Consider the following 12,703-nt stretch of genomic DNA (forward strand, 5'->3'; position numbering starts at 1 on the left):
AACACTTAAAATGTCCTTATATCTGCTTACAACTACATTATAGTGTGTTATTAACCATTTATTAAATGTTTATATATTGGACTTAAAGTAAAGTAATACAGAATTTCTGTACATTTTCACTTTTTGGGGGGCATTTTTATGCCTTTATTAGATGTTTCGACAGTAGAGAGCGGTGACAGGAAACGAGAGGAGAGAGAGAGATGGGGAGTGACATCCAACCAACGTCCCTGGCTCGACTTGGGCATTGCGGATCATGTTTGGCGCCTCAACCGCTAGGCCACTGGGGGCCCCATTTTCAAAATTTTGAGCAGGGATGCAGCAATCCAATCTGCTGGATCGGTATCGGGCCAATACTGATCTGATTAGGCGGCTAAGGTATTGGCCAGACATGACAGATCCACAATTAAAACTGTTTTGTCATCAATGTTATGTTTCATTCAAGTCATGGCGGCCGCTGTGCTCATGTTTACTTGAAAAATGATTCCAGTGAGTTCCACACAGTGAGGTACACAGATTATAAATGTGGGGAAAAGAGAGCCCTGGTATCGTATCGGGAATCCATATCGGGAGAGAAAAACTCATTCTGGTGCATTCTTAATTTTGATTGATTCACAATAGTGTGATAGATCTATCGATGATTGATTGATCCCATGTCAGAAAGAGAGCGATTCTGTCAGAGAATCTGCTGCTACAGTATGGAAAGGAAGAAAGAGGCAACTGATGGCAAGAAGAGAGAAAAACTCTCAGCTTGGCCGGTCTACCATCATGGGTCACTGACACACAGAGTTCTACTTCATCAACACAGGAGAGTCAGAGAAATATCATCAATGAAGTCCCTACAAACATGGATGGATTCTGAGACGGTAAAAGATATTATAATAGATACGACAGCAGACTTTACAAAATATTATAGGAAATCGAGAAGAAAGCCTGAGATGCAGGTTCTGTTTTCTTAAAGCAGAGTTGTTCTGCTGTCCAATCGATTAAAATAGCTTTAACACTTTATTTTGCGGGTCTGTAACGGTTTAATCATTTTCAAGAAGTTAAGAACTATGTAACTTGGTACAAATTACATGTAAAAAGGAATGTCCTTAAATGAAAAGATTTATTTAATCTCATGTAAATATTAATTACTTATTCATGAATGGGAACATTTCCTATGTATGTTGAATTGTATGTTTGCCGGTAGACAAATTTCACATTTTTGTCCACCAACTAAATAACTCTCAAGCTTACTCTAGCATTGAATTAATTAACTGGAAATGTACCAGTTAAACACTATCTCTAAATTCCCTATAATTAGTACCAAATTACATAGTCCATTTGAGGAAATGTCTTTGAAATTATTAGAAATGTATTTGTAAATTATGTTAATTAGTTATATGTGGTGAAAAAATATTGGATTGGATTTGTTTGGCAGATACTGAATATAAAAGACTGATCAGGAGCAAAATAAACCAAACAAAAACATGATCAGCACATCCCTTTTACTGAGCTGTGTGACTTTCCAACAAGAAATGTAAACTTCAAGCCCTGGTTCAGGGGCCCCCAGACCCCGTGGGCCTTCAAACCGGAAGTCCACAGAGTCTCTAATACAGGAGGATAAAACTAAATAATCTACTTACAGCATGCTATGTCACTAACGAGGTCTGCCTCTGAGAGGAGTGTTCAAGCTTTAACATTTCTGTTGAAAAAGGGGGTGAAAACAGGAGTCACTGGGTGATCAACTGTAAGGAACTCAAAACATTTTCACTAAACTTTTCTTTGCTAGGTTTATAATGTTGAGACTCTCGTCACAACTCCAGTTTACATTTGAATAACAATGAGTACCCTGATGACAAAAGTTTGCTCTCAGTGGGTCGACGGTTAAGTTTTGTTTTTGAAAGGGTAAGCAGACATACAAGTGAGTGAAACGCTTAAAGGAACAAAGCTAATTCCTTGTGGATTTCCTTTCGCTGTGATTAAAGAGCAGCTCCGTGGGGATCAGTTACTGTCTTCAAACAAAGAGCGTCATTACTGACAATGACCTTATGCACATGTTCTCAGTGGACTGTGATGCAAGACATGTTTGTTCCAGTGGTTTCTTTCTTTCTTTTGAACAAACACGACCAAGTATCACAATATTTTTTATTCAAATTGATAAGATTTGTTAATTGGGCTGCAATTAAAAATTATCTTCATTATGACTAATCTGCACATTCATGTTTGGGATGCACTGATCAGATAAACCAGATGGGTTGATCAGCGCCGATACTGACTTTATTACTATTTTATGTCACAAAATAGTAAAAAATGCCCACCCAATTTCCCAGAGTCCAGGTTGATATATTTAAATGCTTTGTTTTGTCAGACCAGTAGCCCGAAAGCTAAAGATATTCAGTTTACAATCATAGAAGACAGAGAAAACCTGAAAATATTCACATGTGAGAAACTGGAACAAGGGAATTATTGGCAATTTTGCTTACTAACTACAACTAATTGTATCAGCTCTAAATAATAGATGAGTTTACAGGATATACAAACTGATTCTTTTGTAGGTTTGATCAATTTAAGTTGAAAGCAGAGAACTGAAGTTGCTAGGAATGTTTGAAACACAAATCTTTCCTCTTGACTTTAAGTGATGCAACAACTTCACGGTAAAGTTGTCAACATCACAAACAAACTTTAAATTGTTCTAAAGGCAAGTTTCTGTTAGTAAAAGTTTATAAAAGAGCAAACAGACGTGAGGAACGAAGCTTTTCTCCTCGTGGATTACCAGTTGATCTGTCCACAGAGAATATTGTTTTGTTTTTAAAACAACCTTGTTAATGTCAGTGAACTTAATCCCTCCACTGAGTATTGGTCATTTAAAGTAAATGATCTTAAATATCACAGCTAATAGACTCTAGCGCCTTCTAATTGCAGATTATTTTAATGACGATGATGAGAAACTCTCTCAGAAGACATATCTAATAAATCCCTTTGACGCTGTGTGTGTGTGCATTGCAAGCTGGAAGCTGCATAACAAGCTACCCCAGTGTGTGTGACCTTTACTGATAGGGCCTAATGAGGGTTGATAAGATGGTTGCTCGTTCTGTGTCCTGCAGCATGACTCACTCCCTGAATACACTGAGGATTATTGAAAATGTCAGGAGGTCCCAAAAGTCCTTCCTGTGGAAAGTGCAACGATGCCTTGCTTACAGTAAGTTTACTCAAGCAAGTGCAATATTGTAGGAAGCGTGGGGTTGGGCTACTAAACAGAAGAAGTCACAATTTTAGTTTCTTAACAGAAAAAAGTTCCAGGAAGCAGTGCACCGAGTGATATCATAACAAAATATTTAACAGACAGAGTCCAGAGGCATAATCTCCCTTTCCCTCTAATAAAAGCCTGGTCATTATCATCTGGGGGAGGTATTAAATTGCAAAATGTAAGCTGTTAAACATTTAACCACAGAAAAAGAAATGATCATATAGCAGAGCAAAAGTAAGTCACAAAATCACACATTTAAAAAAATCTAATTAGATTTTGTTTGGACGTGAGTGGAGCTCTGTTTAAGCCCAGCCAATGTTAGATTTTTGAGGCCTATTATGATATCTGTATTTTTAACATATATACAGAACGTAAACAAAAACATTTTATGAGGATCCATTAACTTTAGCGATTAAAGAACAATGACTAAGACACGTATTGAACGGGACATTTCACAGTTGAAAAATAAACTTGTCACTTGCTCTCTGGCTGACAAACTGTTTATAAATGACCTCATTTATGACTATGCCATTTCTGTACTGCAATGTTACTTATAGCCGAACATACAGTATATGCCAAAACAATGTATCTGTGATAAGCTAATATAAGCTCATAATATTGGCCTGGACGTTTTAACAGTTTCATCCGTTAGTCTGGACATTAATGGAGGAAATCCTTCTACACCATTGGTGCACACATAATATTACACAACACCAAATGAGGTCACAACGATCATGATACAAAACAATACAACATAATAGTGACGGACGTTCCACAAATCAGATGATAAGAAGTGTGTTTCTTTAAAGGCCTGCAAGGCAAGGCCTCTGACACCATGTTGAACCTCAGATGTCTTCTAAATATAGTACAATAATACAATACTAGATTTAGTATTTAGTGATGCCCTCACAAAGGTGGAGGTTTGAGGTTTGATTGGCAGATGAGGTCACACCAGCACTTTTTTCACACAGAATTCCATTGATTTGAATGGAAACATCACGAGGATTAATTTACAGCTGCAAAGTCGATCAGGATTGTGCAGAGTGTGGAGTTCAACTTTGGTCAACTCGACAAATGAATGTCATCTACCATACCCATCTTGACAGTATGAAGCTCTGGTGGTCACAATGTGGAGTTAATTTGATTCTTTTTTATACTTTTCTTTAAAAATAAAATAGGAATGCCAAAGCCCTGATGGATAGAATAACGTGATGAATGTCAGTACAAAATTTCATGGCAATCCATCCAGTGGTTGTTGTTTCAGTCTGGACCAAAGTGTGAACTGACCTACAGAACAACCAAACAGCAAACCAACATTGCCATCCCTGGAGCCACGCCGCCATTGTTGCTGAAAATACCTGCAGGCTACTTTATTTAGCTAAACTGGGCCAAATATTGGAATTTATGTTTTTGCCTAGAACAAAGATTGTGGATGTTGTCCCTCATTTATATAATTTATATAGTTTTTTGTACATTGAGATCCATACTTGCAAGTTTGTACATTTACTCATTTATATTCATACTTCTTAAAGCGTGCGCAAACACACACACACACACACACACCCTTGTACTTTTATCTTTGTGAGGACCGTCATTGACATAATGCATTCCCTAGCCCCTTACCCTAACCTCAACCATCACAACTAAATGCCTAACTTTAACCCTTACCCTAACCATAGCCTAACTCTAACCTAACCCTTAAAACCAAGTCTTAACCTTCAAACAGCCCGTTGAAGTTGTGAGGGCCAGCCAAAATGTCCTCACTTTCCAAAAATGTCCTCACTTTCCAAAAATGTCCTCACTCTGTAGGTAAAACTGTATTTCAGTCTTCACTATGTAGCAAGAACAAGTACACACACACACACACACACACACACACACACACACGTGCGCAATATCTAAATATGCATATGCACAACCCTGAGTCCTTAAATGATTGCAAACCAAACCACATATAAACTCTTAGCTCTCTCTGGTCCAAATGCATTAACTGGGGTAAGTACTGTGCAGTCATGGCTCAAAATGTGTCACAGGAGAAATGAATGAAGTATTGAAACATTGATGATGTTACCTTTATATCAGTTCACTCATGTTGCTTTGATAGCTTGGAAATGTACTGTACTTATTACTGTATTCTGACAACTGATACATACATTACATATACATATATACATGTATATACTGTATATTACCATGTTGGTTGGTTGTGTATTTTCAGCGTCTACTGAATGCAATGACAACAATATTTCACTGGTGTATTTTCTTGGAAGATGTTTCATGTTTTTCTTTTTTTCTGTTGCATTTTGTACTTTAAATTCTCTCATCCAGATTCCCAGAACACAATTTTGAGTCTTGCTGGATGAAGCGATAAAAAGATACAAGTTTGGTTAAACTCAAATACTCAAATATAAACAATTTGACAAAACATGACACTAAGGCTAATTCTACAAAAATGATTGATAGCAAAACAGTTATGCTAATGCATATGCTGTTTAAAGGACCTGAAATGTCACAACTATGATTAAATTTACTGATCATCTAATTAAATGATCAACTTCTACCAAATGTAGATATACAGTATATGATATACTTTTTAATTCTTAATCAGCTTGTTTTTTATGACAGTTTGGAAAGGACGCAGACATAGTGAAAATGCATGATGTGTACACTTCATGTTCTTCTTGATCTGACTTGTTATCTGTTGGATTTTAAATGCATTCACTTCAATTTCAAACAACAATATGTTGATTTTTATCTTTCAAGTTGATGCCCTGATCCCGAGCCTGAGATGAGTGCTTCTATTTCTTACTGTTGGAAAGAAATGAATGTTCACAACTTTTAGCTCACGAAAACAATGTCCAACAGTTGCTTCATATGTTTTGGTAGTAAAAATGTAGAGGGTGAATTTGAATATATATGATTAATACAGATAAAAATACTGTAGATGAGAAGAAAAAGAACTGTGGAAATTGTCATGATGCAGTTTAAATAGTGTTTATCTCACACTCACTGTTGGGGTCCTCTGCCACACATCATAATGTACAGTAATGTAAAGTGATGCTGTAATGGAATATAATAATGACTGTGTTTGTTGTGAGACTTGCATTACAACATTTTAACAATTGACTTTTTGAAAAAAGTACAATGCTTCCCTTCAACAGCAAGACATTCAATTAAAACTTTTTCTCAGTTTAACAAATGGTATGTGTTGTTTTTATCATAACAGTGTTTATAATAAAAAATGAATAAAACATTTATAATAATAGTTTTAAGAATAATAATAATAATAATAACAACTGTATCTAATAATACTTTTTTTCTGGTAATTTCTGGTCTTATAAATTTGAGGACTGCACGTGTTGCATAACAGGAGATTGTCTTATATGTGGGTCAATAATGCAGCTCCTTGTACTCCATAATTATTGTCAATATTTACTATCATGTTTTCTCCTTTGTTAGATCTTCAGCCTTCAAGAGATGAACGTGTCATCTGCCAATGTGACCGTGGTTATAGAGTATCGAGACTCCTTCACTAAAGCTGTGACCAAGAATGTGATTGTTGTGGTTCTCGGGATCTCCATCAACTACATCAATGCAGGCCTCATTCACACCTTTCGCAAACACCAGGTATGACACCCCTTTAATTACAAGCAAACACTAATAGGGCTGAAACGATTCCTCGAGTTACTCGATTACTAAAAATCATCGATTCAAATTATTTACATCGAAGCTTAGTTTAATCCATATAACTATATACAGCAAACTGTTTTTGTTAGCGCACTGTGCGACAGTAATCATCCTTGCAAAACACAGAGCGCTGTATAGAGGTATATGGATTAAACAAAGCTTCATTGCAAATAATTTGAATCGATGATTTTTAGTAATCGAGTTACTCAAGGAATCGTTTCAGTCCTACATTCAACAGAGCTAGCAACAGCCTTTCAGTATTTAAAGTATATGTTCAATCCTTGTTATGTTTAGAGCCCGACTGATAAAAAGCTTATCACAGATAAGCTGGTATCATCATATGTGTACAAAACAGTTATAGGCCATTACAGAGGAAGGGGAAGTTTAACTTTAAAATACATATCTTGGTCATAAATCTTTAATCTCTAAAATATTGATATTGTATGTTCTTCTTGCTCTACTTATAGTTGGGCAAAATTGGGAATTTATTTATATTATATATAGAATTTTACAATGCAACCGCAAGGGGGCACAAGCCAGTGTCTTCTTGTGCTAGTCCCAAGTCTGGATAAATGCAGAGGGTTGTGTCAGGAAGGGCATCCGACGTAAAACACATGCCAAATTAAAAATGCGAATCGTGAAAATTACTTCCATAACGGATCGGTCGGGGCCCGGGTTAACAACGACCGCCACCAGTGCTGTTGACCTGCAGGTTACCGGTGGAAATTGGACTACTGTTGGTCAAAGACAAAGAAGGAGAGGAGGAAGGTATGTTCGTAGGCAGAGAGAGAAGAGGAAAGTTAAGAATGTAGGACTGACAGTAGGGACTTTGAATGTTGGGACTATGACAGGGAAGGCTAGAGAGTTGATTGACATGAAGCAGAGAAGGAAGGTGGACATACTGTGTGTCCAGGAGACCAGGTGGAAAGGTAGCAAGGCTAGAAGCTTAGGAGCAGGGATCAAGTTGTTCTCCCATGGGTCAGATAGGAAGAGAAACGGAGTTGGAGTTATCCTGAAAGAGGAGTTTGTGAGGAATGTTCTAGAGGTGAAAAGAGTATCAGACAGGTTGATGAGTCTGAAGCTGGAAGGGGTGATGTTCAATGTTGTGAGTGGTTATGCCCCACAGGTAGGATGTGAGTTAGAAGAGAAGGAGAAATTCTGGAGTGAGTTAGATGAAGTGATGCAGAGCATCCCCAGAGGTGAGAGAGTGGTGATTGGTGCAGATTTCAATGGGCATGTAGGTGAAGGGAACAGAGGTGATGAGAATGTGATGGGCAGGTTTGGTCTTCAGGACAGGAACGCAGAAGGACAGATGGTGGTAGACTTTGCTAAGAGGATGGAAATGGCTGTAGTGAACACTTTCTTCCAGAAGAGGCAGGAACATAGGGTGACATATAAGAGCGGAGGTAGAAGCACTCAGGTGGACTACGTTTTGTGTAGACGTTGTAATCTGAAAGAGACCAGTGACTGTAAAGTAGTTGTAGGGGAGAGTGTAGCCAGACAACACAGGATGGTAGTGTGTAAAATGACTCTGGTGGTGAGGAAGATGAAGAGGACAAAGGCAGAGCAGAGGACAAAGTGGTGGAAGTTGAAAAAGGAAGAATGTCGTGTAGTTTTCAGGGAGGAGCTGAGACAGACTCTGGGTGGTCAGGAAGTGCTCCCAGATGACTGGACCACTACAGCTAATGTGATCAGGGAGACAGGTAGCAGGGTACTCGGTGTGTCATCTGGAAAGAGGAAAGCGGACAAGGAGACTTGGTGGTGGAACGAGGAAGTGCAGGAGTGTATACAGAGAAAGAGGTTAGCTAAGAAGAAGTGGGACACTGAGAGGACTGAAGAGAGTAGACAGGAGTACAGGGAGATGCAGCGTAAGGTGAAGGTAGAGGTGGCAAAGGCCAAACAAAAAGCATATGAGGACTTGTATGCTAGGTTGGACACTAAAGAGGGAGAGGTGGATTTGTACAAGTTGGCCAGACAAAGAGATAGAGATGGGAATGATGTGCAGCAGGTTAGGGTGATTAAAGATAAACATGGAAATATATTGACAGGTGCCAGGAGTGTGATGGGAAGATGGAATGAGTACTTTGAAGAGTTGATGAATGAGGAAAACGAAAGGGAACGAAGAGTAGAAGAGGTGACTGGTGTGGAGCAGGAAGTAGCAAAGATTAGCAAGAGTGAAGTGAGGAAGACGTTGAAGAGGATGAAGAGTGGAAAGGCAGTTGGTCCTGATGACATACCTGTGGAAGTATGGAAGTGTCTAGGAGAGAGCTGTGGCAACTACAGAGGAATAAAGCTGATGAGCCATACAATGAAGTTGTGGGAAAGGGTAGTGGAAGCTAGGCTAAGGGCACATGTGAGCATTTGTGAGCAGCAATATGGTTTCATGCCTAGAAAGAGTACAACAGATGCAGTATTTGTCCTGCACGACTCTAACATACTTCTCTGCCACTCCAGACGTCCTCATACAATACCACAGCTCCTCTCTCGGCACCCTGTCATACGCTTTCTCTAAATCTACGAAGACACAATGCAACTCCCTATGACCTTCTCTGTACTTCTCCATCAGCATCCTCAAAGCAAATACTGCATCTGTTAGAGTCGTGCAGGACATGTATGAGAGCTTTAAGACCGTGGTGAGGTGTGCTGTAGATGTGACAGAGGAGTTCAAGGTGGAGGTGGGTCTGCATCAAGGATCGGCTCTGAGCCCCTTCTTGTTTGCTCTGGTGATGGACAGGCTGACAGATGAGGTTAGACAGGAATCTCCATGGACTATGATGTTTGCGGATGACATTATGATTTGTAGTGAGAGCAGGGAGCAGGTGGAGGAAAATCTAGAGAGATGGAGGTCTGCTCTAGAAAACAGAGGAATGAAGCTTAGCCGCAGTAAGACAGAATACATGTGTGTCAATGAGAAGGACCCAGGTGGAACGGTGAGGTTACAGGGAGCAGAGGTGAAGAAGGTGCAGGACTTTAAGTACTTAGGGTCAACGGTTCAGAGCAATGGAGACTGTGGAAAAGAGGCGAGTGCAAGCAGGTTGGAACGGGTGGAGAAAAGTGTCAGGTGTGATAAAAGAGTATCAGCAAGAATGAAAGGAAAGGTGTTCAAGACGGTGGTGAGACCAGCGATGTTGTACAGCTTAGAGATAGTGGCACTGAAGAAAAGACGAGAGGCAGAGCTGGAGGTAGCAGAGCTTAAGATGCTGAGGTTCTCTTTGGGAGTGACGAGGATGGACAGGATCAGGAATGAGTACATCAGAGGGACAGCTCATGTTAGACGTTTCGGAGATAAAGTCAGAGAGGCCAGATTGAGGTGGTTTAGACATGTTCAGAGGAGAGACTGTGAATATATTGGTAGAAGGATGCTGAGGTTGGAGCTGCCAGGCAGGAGTTCTAAAGGAAGACCAAAGAGGAGATTTATGGATGTAGTGAGAGAGGACATGAAGTTAATTGGTGTGAGTGAAGAGGATGCAGAGGACAGGGTTAGATGGAGGCACATGATTCGCTGTGGCGACCCCTGAAAGGGAACAGCCGAAAGGAAAAGAAGAAGAAGATAGAATTTTACAACACAATAGCAATATATAGCATGATATAGTAAATTATCTGGAAATGTATAGATTTATACAAAATAATGGGAACATCTGTTTTTGTTAATCCAGTCAATAAAATCCTGCCACAGTAGAAACTATCGTACATACTGTCGCATTGCCCAAAGCTAATCTATGGCGGATTTAAAGGTATCCGTATTTAGATGATTTGACAGCAGATTGTAAGGAATGGCACAAACATTAAGTTAATGTAATCATCAAGCCGATATTTGCTAATGTGAACATCTGCAGTAGTGATTCAACTATTGCTATTCATCCATAATGCTGTTCTACGCTTACTGCAGAACAAAGCTTCACTTCCCTCCTGTGTGCTTTTTCTTCCCACCCTCCAGATCTTCTACACAAATCCTCGGTATATCCTTTTCATTCACCTGGTGGTCAACGACATGATCCAAGTGACGCTGACCATCATCCTGTTCATCATCAGCTACACCATCTACAAAATAAATGTCTCTGTCTGTTGCGTCTTCATCCTGATTGCTCTTTTCGCCACTGAGAACACCCCTCTGAACCTGGCCTGCATGGCGGTGGAGTGTTACATCGCCATCTGCATCCCCCTTCGCCACGTGCAGATCAGTACCGTCAAGAGAACATTAATGCTGATCGGTTTAATCTGGGTGACTAGCATGTTGTCTGTTCTTCCTGATCTGTTCATCACCTTGGCCACACAGCCACTGGACTTCTTTCATTCACGAGTGTTCTGCCTCAGGGAAACTGCATTTCCAAACCCCCACATTATCAAGAAGAGGAATATTACCTATATTGTGTATCTGGTTCTAGTTTGGTTTGTTATCTTTTACACGTACTTCAAGATCCTGTTCACTGCAAAAACAGCTAGCAAAGATGGTAAAAAAGCCAGAAACACAATCCTTCTCCATGGTTTTCAGGTGCTGCTGTGCATGGCAACATATGCAGAACCCCTGTTAAAACAAGCTCTGCAGCAATGGTTCCCTAAGAATTATCCAGACTCCCTCTTCGCTTGTTACATTATAGTACAGGTCCTGCCACGATCCATTAGCCCAATCATCTATGGCATACGAGACAATACTTTCAGGAGGTACCTGAAAAGGCATCTGTTGTGTAAAGTCAGCCCACAATGAGCATCAGTTCACGGATTATAATACGGACGGCTTTCAAACATGGAGTCAGTTCCATCTGTTGAGTTAGAAACAACATGTTTGGTCAAAATTTTGTTACTGAGACTGAATTTGTTCATTTTTGTTTATGAAATTATGGCAAAGCAGTTGTTTAACTATGGTGTGTTAAATCTCAATACTTCTTTGGTACCAACCAAAATGTGTCTTGCACAGTAGAGTATCAAAAATAGTTAAGTAAAGATACAGTAGGTGGCATTGAATGCTTGTTCATATTCTTAATGAAAGACTTAATGTACTTTAGTTCTCTTGTATATGTATAAATAATACCTTCAGTTGACTTTTTACTGTATCTTTGGTATTTCTGAATTAATTCATTAAACTCAAATTTTTATATATTCTTTTTTTGGGGCTTTTGTTGCCTTTATTTGATAGGAACAGCTGAAGAGACACCAGAATCCAGGGTTCGCGTCCAGACTCCAGTCTGTGGTTAGGTTTAGGCAACAAAAGCACTTTGGCTAAGGTTAAGATCATGATTTCAGTTAAATGTTTAGTAAAAAAATCTTATGTCTCAAGTTTCTGTTGACTTTTTCTGTATTGGTGCCAGTGGCTAAACAAAAGCATAAAAAGTTGAATAATGCTGTAGTCAGAGGGGATAGTGTTTTGCAAGATTGCCTATTTTGGTGGAAAACAAGTGAAATATGTTGTCAGTGAATGAATACTGATGCATGGAACACCTAAGAATGCATTCGCACACGCAAGGGATCCTGGGACATCTGCCACTACAGCACACATAAAGTCTGAGATTTTCTGCAGCCATATTGTTGATGTCCTATTCTAAATGCATTAACTAAGGTAAGTACCACCTGCTGTGAACTACATGACAGATTTGACCTGTGTTCTGACTTGACTGATTTTTTGTCTCTACTGGAGAACAAAGTTCAGTGAGAATCTTTTTTTACCTGTTTACCTGTTGACCTTTTATATTTTCATTTCCGATTCCCAGAGTAGAGTTTAAAATCTGTTTAATGTAACAAGAACTTTGCTACGAACTGAAACATGGACATGACTCTCAGGCTGATCCTACA

The 12,703-nt window shown here is 39.3% G+C and overlaps 1 protein-coding gene across 1 annotated transcript; it reads left to right on the forward strand.

Moving 5' to 3' along the window:
• The first annotated feature begins 5,254 nt into the window (after positions 1-5,254).
• On the forward strand, positions 5,255-12,018 carry LOC122870188 (odorant receptor 131-2-like). The gene is made up of 3 exons (XM_044184150.1): positions 5,255-6,430; positions 6,689-6,856; positions 10,854-12,018. The coding sequence occupies exons 1-3, from the start codon at positions 6,428-6,430 to the stop codon at positions 11,619-11,621; spliced, it is 939 nt and encodes a 312-aa protein (XP_044040085.1). The 5' UTR covers positions 5,255-6,427; the 3' UTR covers positions 11,622-12,018.
• Positions 12,019-12,703: the final 685 nt, after the last annotated feature.

This window comes from Siniperca chuatsi, linkage group LG2 (genome assembly GCF_020085105.1).
Source record: "Siniperca chuatsi isolate FFG_IHB_CAS linkage group LG2, ASM2008510v1, whole genome shotgun sequence".
In the NCBI taxonomy this organism is placed as follows: domain Eukaryota; kingdom Metazoa; phylum Chordata; class Actinopteri; order Centrarchiformes; family Sinipercidae; genus Siniperca; species Siniperca chuatsi.

Coding starts and splice junctions, on each gene's coding strand:
- LOC122870188 (XM_044184150.1), top strand. Junction 6,857..10,853: donor ACACCTTTCGCAAACACCAG/GTATGACACCCC, acceptor CCCACCCTCCAG/ATCTTCTACACAAATCCTCG.